The sequence below is a fragment of the Crinia signifera genome, chromosome 19 (assembly GCF_055691185.1).
Source record: "Crinia signifera chromosome 19, ASM5569118v1, whole genome shotgun sequence".
NCBI lineage: Eukaryota > Metazoa > Chordata > Amphibia > Anura > Myobatrachidae > Crinia > Crinia signifera.
The window spans coordinates 133165219-133174067 of record NC_139226.1 but is presented as its reverse complement, the minus strand read 5'-3'; the positions used below and the strand labels follow the sequence as shown (position 1 = coordinate 133174067).

Here is an 8849-nt window from a genome sequence, read left to right as displayed (position 1 = left end):
GCACAAGCTGTGGGTGAGGGAGGTTGTCAGTCACATAGAGCACAGGTTGCAGGGTGACCCCAAACTTTTGACCCTCATTCAAAAGTTTGAGGTCATCCAGACAATTTCTGACTTTTATTTATCAAATGAATTGCATAATAGATCTTATAGGCAAGAAATAATGATTTTTTATTTGAAATAATAATTTTGTCTCATTGCAGACCTTTGGCATTCTAGCTGTTAATTTGTTGAGGTAATCTGAGACATTTCACCCCATGCTTCCTGAAGCACCACAATTTGGGTCAAGCTACTCCCACAACAGCTCAATAGAGATCTGGTGACTGCGCTGGCCACTACATCACAGACAAAACACCAGCTGCCTGCTTCTTTCCAAAATAGTTCTTGTATAATTTGGAGGTGTGCTTTGGGTCACTGGACTGTTGGAGTGTTAGCCTTCCTTATTCAAAATCCTTTTACCTTGTACAAATCTCCCACTTTATCAGCATCAAAGCAGCCCAAGACCATCACATTACCTCCAACATTCTTGATAGATGGCGTCAGACACTCTTACAGCATCTCACACATGTTCTTCTGTGTGATCCAAACACCCCAATCTTTGATTTGTCTGTCCATAAGACTTTTGTCCAATCTTCTTCCAATGTCTGTGTTCTTGTGCCCATAATAATCTTTTAGTTTTATTGGCCAGTCTCAGATATGGCTTTTTCTTTGCCACTTCACTGTAAATGTTGACACTAGCGTTTTGCAGGTACCATTTAATTAATCTGCCAGTAGAGGTGCTGTGGGGCATCTATTTCTCAAACTGGAGACTCTAATGTACTTGTCTTCTTGCTCAGTTGTGCACCAGGGCCTCCCACCTCTCTTTCTACTCTGGTTAGAGCCTGTTTGTACTGTTCTCTGAAGGGAGTAGTACACACTGCTTTTTAAAACCAGCACAGACCGATCGCTGCAGCACACAGAGACAGGCCCCTTAGTCATCAATATGTGCTGCAGCTAGGAAATGGTATTCTGAGAACAGCCCAGTCCAGCTGATTACACCAGCTGGGATTGTGCTCAGAAACCACAGTGCTGCAGGCAGAACCCAGGCAAGCTGAATATAACACAACAGCAGCACCTCTGGCAAACCAGAGGCACTGCAGGCCAAACATAACATCAATGGCAGTCCTGACACCACACCTGACTTCTGAAGTATAGATTACTCAAATGGACAATGGCTGTGACTATTATGACTGAGGGTGATGATAATTCAGAGGCATCACTAGGGTTGGTGTTACCCGGTGTTGTAACTGGCGTGTCACACATTTCCCCCCATAGTCCTCATCCAGTAACAGCCCATACAGAAACCCTGAAAGCAGGAGCCTGAGTTAGGGTATTCGGCACCCCTGCAAATGACAAATGTGCACCCTCATTCCATACCTAATAAGGGACAGTGCCATATACAGAATGACCCCATTGGTTCCATATACATAATACCCCCCTGGTAGTGCCATATACAGAACTCCGGGGGCTATTTTAAATATGGCGCCAGCTCATGAGCCAATTGTACCACGCGGACCGGCAGTCAATCACTGCTCTGATTTGAAACCATTTAGCTGAGGCTGTGTTAGCATGGGTGTGCGGCGGGTAGGAAGTGAAAGTGGCACTTGGTGTCACCCCATCTGAGGGTGACATCTGGGTGCAGTATGCATCCTCTAGTGACGCTTCTGTGGTGATGCAATGCTACAGACCGACAACGTCATTTTTCCTACACCTTTCCGGGGGGCGGGGGGGGGGGGGGGTGACACCTGCCAATAGGGAGAGGAGGAAGGGGAGAATAAAGCCCCCCCTGTATGGTCCGGGCATGTAGCAAAACATGTAACGGTCCAGACCACACAGGGAGGCTGTAATCTCCCCTTCCCCATGTCCCTGGTGAAAGCTATCACAGGGACCCCCCCGGACAAGACACCACCCGGACCGGACACTACAAGCTTGGAATGCAGAGTTTGATGTCCGTTCCGGCATTCCAGGGTCTCGTCCGGGTCCGGTTTTTACTTATTCCCCATTTCCAATACAACCTTGCAAGTCTAGTACCTGTTTGCTGTAGTTACAACAGGACATTACCAAATCCACCAGTAGATGGCACCAACGAGCAGCCATCATGCACCATTTACCTATCTGCCATCTGAAGTCACCTTTTGTCACAATTGGAGACAGAACGGACAGATTACCAAGCAGCTTTTTGTGGGAGTTTCATCTCACATCTATATATTGTATCGTTCGTGCCCCAATATAATCCCCACCCACCTCGGAGCACATATCTGGTAAAGTGTAAGGACACCCGCCCATAACGTCACTGCCAATGTGAGAGCAAAGGGTAATGGGATCTCAGTGCCACTTTAAAATAGTTTTACACACATCTACATGTAATGAGCACAATCCTGCTGTATACGGCTATATATATGTGCATTCATTTTTATTACATCACATATAAAATGAGCCAGAAATGATATGTTAATGAAATACTTTCTAGCCTTATACTTGTAGCATTGGGGTGAAACTACAACCCCCTCCCCCTTGCACCAACCTGGCTAACAACAATCAGAACAGTACCCGGGTACATCCGAGCAGATTGGGGGGGGGGCTGCTCTCTTCACGGAGTTTTGCTTTCTAGAGAGCCTGGATGCCTGGTTCTGCTCACTTAAAACAATGGCTGATGGTATTAGCATATTTTAGTAGGTGGAAGCCCAGTGGCTTACTGTGCATGGTGCAGAATACCAATCGTGGCTGCAATGTCACTGAGCAGGGCGTGCAAGCTGCTGCTACACATCCCTCTGGAGGGGGCACCGGGCTCTGCTCCCTCCTCACTGCTCTATAGCTGGATATAGATACCCTACATATGCCTTTACATTTATTTATTTATTGTGTGTGTTTACAGCTGGGAGGAGAAGCGATAAGGAGATGATCAGCCGTCATGATGCTATAGGAGAGCGCTACCCCACTGCACACCCACCTCCTCTGCTGTGCTGAACTATAGATACCAGCATCCAGTTTTCAGAAAGGATCGGTGAATTATTGATTGGCCTTTTCTTTATTTTTTTCTCCTTTCCTTTTGATCCATCACCGGTTGATGCAGAATAGGGGTGTTTGCAAGCATGGCAATGTGGCAGTCCTAAAATGAAGAGGGAGGGAGGGAGGAAGGCTTGTCACATTGTTTTATAATGGGAGGGAGGCGAAGAAGGGCGACCAAGACTGAGACGACCCCCACACTCCACTAAGTAAATCCAAAGAAGGGAGGGGAGGGAGGGGGGTCGCCGCTTCTAAAGCCTAATTGGGGGGCATCGCGTAGTTTACCAACATGTACATGAATATATACATCTATATGTAACTGGATCCTGTGGTCCTGCTTCAACATCAAGGATTGCAGCTTTTTTTGGGGGGGTGGGGGGGAGGGAAGAGGGGAGATGACCAATTCTGACCTTTGCGGAGAAGAGGGAGGAAATAGAAGAAGAGAACCTGATTTTTTGGGGGAAATAGAGACAATCTTGTCCATTTCATATATATGCACATGAGCTCCAACACAATGATATTTATGGTACTGGGGGCGTCCATTGTTATGGTAAGAGAAACTATCACTTTTCTGGCATGTTATTCTATTTGTAGCAATGTCATATTGGCGTGTGTGTGTGTATGTATGTGTGTGTTTGTGTGTCTCTGTGTGTGTGTGTGTGTGTGTATGTGTGTGTTTGTGTGTCTCTGTGTGTCTCTGTGTGTGTGCATTGTGTATTAGTATCACAGCTTGTGTATGTGCATTGTGTGTCAGAGTGTGTGTGTCTGTGTGTCTCAGAGTGTTTGTGCAATGTGTGTCAGTCACAGTGTGTGCCAGTGTGTGTGGGGTGTGTGCCAGTGTGTGCATGTGCATTGTGTGTCTGTTGCAAGAAGTGGTAGCATTGTGAAGACTGCTCCAGTCTATTTTTTTAGCCAGCAAACTAGAGTCAATGTTTTATTCCATCTAGAGTTGACCAGATGCCTTGGTTGTGGGCTCTTACAGGCAATAGCTTGCTTAATGGACATGAACGCTCTATTGGACCGATTTCACAATTATATCTTACCGCATTTAAGAGGGGAAGACCGCGTGTGTCACTGCAACTGTGGAAGGTGAGTCCCTCTTGCATTTTATCTCTCTCCTCCCCGAGGCTGTCTCTGTCTGAGCCCCCTATGATTTGGCGATGCGCCTGGATTCAGCACCCTGGACAGCACTCCGGGGCTGCTGCCTGCAGAGCGCCGCTGCTTCCTATTCACACTGTATAGATTATATATTTATATTTTGTTGCCACCTCACTCTCTCCACCCACCCATTTCCTTGTGTCTTGTTTGCATGATAACAACGCAATTCATTGCATTTATTACTCATCTTCCCGGTCTCAGGAACGTGAATCTAGGCCTGTATATTACATCAATGGTTAACGCTCCAAGTGTTGTTTTATCTGTATTATTGCTAACGTTCCCCTGCATGGAATCCATTTTAGACGTAATACTAATGCTTGGACTTGGTTATAACATGGTTCTGAATAAGGGAAATCCCAATCAAAAGCAGCTTGGGTTGCTAAAATGTGTGTGCATACTGCAGTGGTGTATCTATTCTGAATGAAGAAGCATTTGGGCTCAACCTACATAATAGGCCATACATATTAATGACAAGGATATACAACAACTTATGTAACATCCACAGTAAAGTTTATTGAACTGCAAGGTCGCAGCTGCTGCAGAAGCACTTGGGAGAAATGACACTAATTCATAGGGGATTAAATTTGGGAAGCAAAACGATTCCTCAACTCAGGATTCTGCAGCTAGCACATTTTAGTAGACTGGCCTTTCTCCTGCACATTTGGTACAAGCCAGGACAGACATTTATCAATTAGGAAGTTACCAATACACAGTCCTAGATTAATTCCTTCCTGATTTGCAATAACTATAAGAACTATACTGACTTATTGTGGTACTGTATGTTATTATTTTGGATGACTACATAGTTTTGCTGCATTCTGTGCACTGTTAAATCATTTTGATATGCACATTTCCAAAGGATTTTATCAGAATGTTATTCATTTGTAATGTTTCTCCCCAGTCCAGTTTGCATGGTCATGTCTATAATACAAGTATCTAATTAGCTTCAATTTCATTCAACACTTCCAGAAGGGATAGTAGAACTTTGCGTCATCTGGGCAAAAGGTTTCTAGTAAGGGGGCTTCTAACTGATTTTAATTCTTATCAAGTGCTAATAGAAGAACCGGTTTGTGGTTATTGATGGTTTGTAAAGTGGTGCAGCATAGATAGTTGTAGACCACCTCACATATACTTAGAAATCAGGAGAAAGTAACTTGCCAGTTCTCATGTGTTGTGTTATGGTATCATCATTGGAATCGCTTGCCTTTGGTTGGGAGGACAGAGATTCGCCATCAGCTGATTATTTTATAGAAGGTACATTTTCTTAAATGCAGTCGGAGGACAGTCTCCTAATGTGAGGTGATGTAGGCAAATCTATCAATAATATTGACAGAAGCAATGTATTCTCGAGCTGTCTCATAGTGAAGGCTGCAACTCAACAATGAAGAAACCTTAGGCTACAACTAAGGACGTCAGAATTTATTTGCACCTCTGCAGTAAATACATTAAGTGGTCGTCTTGGACAGGGAAACACGATGTTCTCAGCACAGACCTGGCTAGATTAGATTCTAAGTTTTACTTTCTGGGGTACATACACTGTTGTAACCATAGAAGACCCAGATTTGCTTTATGTGGATTTAATTCACAAAACTGTATTAAGCACCTATGTACTTAGATGGTCCTCCCACCAAGGCACAGGGCATACTCCCTCAGAGATGTCCTAGTACCAGGTGTCATGTAGGTGCGCAGTGAGAGGTGTGACACACAAACATCTGTACAAGGTCACAGTGCATAAGTGTACATGTCACTTCAGTGTCCTACTGTACCTTCAACTCCTTTTATGTAATGAAACATGCATCTTGTCTCTTGGATGTAAAAGGACATCAGGTTTGTCTTAATTATGTGTCACTTTTGCACACTTACAGCTTTGTTTGCCTTGCTGATAGCATACTTAGAAATGTGATTTTCAGCTGAAGGGCACCTGGAAGTCAGGATATGCATTCAAGTAAAAATATAAGTCAAAACGCCTACATTGTTATGATCATTTATGTAGAGCCACAATTGTACAAAGAATTGTTCTTTAATATCAGTCCCTGCCTCTTTGGGGCTTACACTGTAACTTCCCTAACACACATCAAAGGACTTGAGTCAGCAGACAATTAACCTGCCAGTATGTATTTGGAGTGGAGGAAGAAAATATAGTATCTGGCAAAAACTCACCCCAACATGAGGGGGACATACAGTCTACATGCAGAGAGCTGGGTCCAATTAACAAATCACACTGCATTGTCCGGCCAATTATGCTAGACTGATTCTGCTTGCCCATCCATATGATTGGGAGCAGGACCAGCCTTCAGAGACTTGTTAATGTGATAATTGAATCCAGCATTTTGCCTCATAGCACTGTTGTGTTGGGTATCAGTCCTGGTCCAGGAATCCTTTTAAAGACCATAGTATTATGGGGGTCAGTACTAACCAGTGTGCCGCCCTTCAGGAAGAGCAACATAACTCTTTGATGCTTACAAAGGTTTACCCTCACTCTACCAAATCACCAACTCAAATGCTGTAATTGCACTTGTGCCATAGTTGCCAACCCTCCTGCATTCTGCAGGAGACTCCCTGAAATAACAGCAATCTCCCCCTCTCCCTCATTAGTCTACCAATCTCCCTCATGTCACCTAGCCCACATTACACTGTTATATTTTTGGGGAAAAAAGGAATGAGAGACAGATACATTTACATTGAATCATCAGCACCATTTCCCAGCACTTTACCAAGTATAGTATCTCTTACTAACTGCTTTGGGGCTCATCTACATTTGGATATAAGTCATTTTAAAAGATTCCTCTCAGATGTAGCAGTACACACCCACGCTTCTAGGTGCCATGTTCACAATCTCTCCATATATGGAACTAGACACGCCCTTTGGGTGGAGCATGACACACCCCCTCAATGGGGTGCTGTGCAAAATTCTACTACCAACTATAATCTCCCTGAAACTTGTTTTCAAAAGTAGGCAAGTATGACTTGTGCAAATCAAAGAACACAGGGATATTTGTTCTATGCATTGGCTGTTTTACACTTTCTTAGTGAGGTCCATCCAGTAGTTTAGTTTGCTCAAAGCAGATATCAAATAATTGTACCTGTGAGCAGTGTTAATGAGCTCTCATTTGCAATGTCCGATTCTTGGTACTGATTATTCAGGGACAGCAAAAATCTTTCATCTACAACTTCTGGTGATGTGGATGATTGTGTTTGCTGTAGAAACACTTTCAGTTGGAGAGCGGTGCGTCCTTCACACCAAACTGTGCATGCCTACGTCCAAATCTAGATTGTTTGCAGAATAAAGTGTATCCAGTTGGGTATGGGTAAACACCGGACCAGGACAAGAACCCCGGACCAGACATCAAACTCTGCTTTGGAGCTTGTAGAGTCCGGTCCGGGGGTTGTCCTGTCTGGGGGGGACTGCAGATTTTGAGCTCCAGACTGCAGATTTTGCTGTCCGGTCCGGCGGTCCGGGGCCTTGTCCGGTTTTTACATAGTCCCTATCCAGTTACACCCATGGAGACAGAACAGACCTTCAGGAACGTCTTCAGCGGTCCCAGTGATGCATTGCAGGAGTTTGCAGGCGCGCCAGTGACGTCACCTGCACGCCCGCACACCCGCACAATGCACTCCTGGGACCGCTGAAGAAGTTCATGAAGGCGTGGACATCGGGGCACTTGGTAAGTATGAAAGAAGGGGCAGGGAGGGGAAAAAAAATCAGAAATATTCTAAAAGTCACGGTTTTTGGAATATTTCAGATAAGAGGTCTCCGGATACGGGAGACTCGACATGTATATATATATATATATATATATATATATATATATATATATATATATATATATATATATATATATACATATATATATATATACATATATATATATATATATATATATATATATATATATATATATACATATACACACACACAAATCCATTGTACTCGCCATTCCCAGGAACAGGGTGTAATCTGTAATCGCCATTCCCAGGCACAGGGTGTAATCTGTACTCGACATTCCCTGGCATAGGGTGCAATCTGTACTCGCCATTCCCAGGCACAGGGTGCAATCTGTACTCGCCATTCCCTGGCACAGGGTGCAATCTGTACTCGCCATTCCCTGGCATAGGGTGCAATCTGTACTCGCCATTCCCTGGCACAGGGTGCAATCTGTACTCGCCATTCCCTGGCATAGGGTGCAATCTGTACTCGCCATTCCCTGGCATAGGGTGTAATCTGTACTCGCCATTCCCAGGCACAGGGTGTAATCTGTACTCGCCATTCCAAGGCACAGGGTGTAATCTGTACTCGCCATTCCCAGGCACAGGGTGTAATCTGTACTCGCCATTCCCAGGCACAGGGTGCAATCTGTTCTCGCCATTCCCAGGCACAGGGTGCAATCTGTACTCGCCATTCCCAGGCACAGGGTGCAATCTGTACTCACCATTCCCAGGCACAGGGTGCAATCTGTACTCACCATTCCTAGGCACAGGGTGCAATCTGTACTCGCCATTACCAGGCACAGGGTGCAATCTGTACTCGCCATTCCCAGGCACAGGGGGCAATCTGTACTCGCCATTCCCAGGCACAGGGTGTAATCTGTACTCGCCATTCCCAGGCACAGGGTGTAATCTGTACTCGCCATTCCCAGGCACAGGGTGTA

General features: G+C 44.8%; 1 protein-coding gene across 2 annotated transcripts in view; it reads left to right on the top strand.

Annotated features, from left to right (window-relative positions):
- The first annotated feature begins 2660 nt into the window (after positions 1-2660).
- Positions 2661-8849, top strand: part of TMEM240 (transmembrane protein 240) — a 97065-nt gene continuing 90876 nt past the window's right edge. Inside the window, exons 1-2 of one of the 2 annotated variants that reach the window (XM_083163392.1) lie at positions 2661-3592; positions 4025-4131. In XM_083163392.1, the coding sequence (XP_083019518.1) occupies positions 3536-3592; positions 4025-4131 (164 nt within the window). In that variant the 5' untranslated portion in view covers positions 2661-3535. Of the gene's footprint in view, positions 3593-3989; positions 4132-8849 lie in introns of both variants that reach the window. The other variant, XM_083163393.1, reaches the window with a different exon arrangement.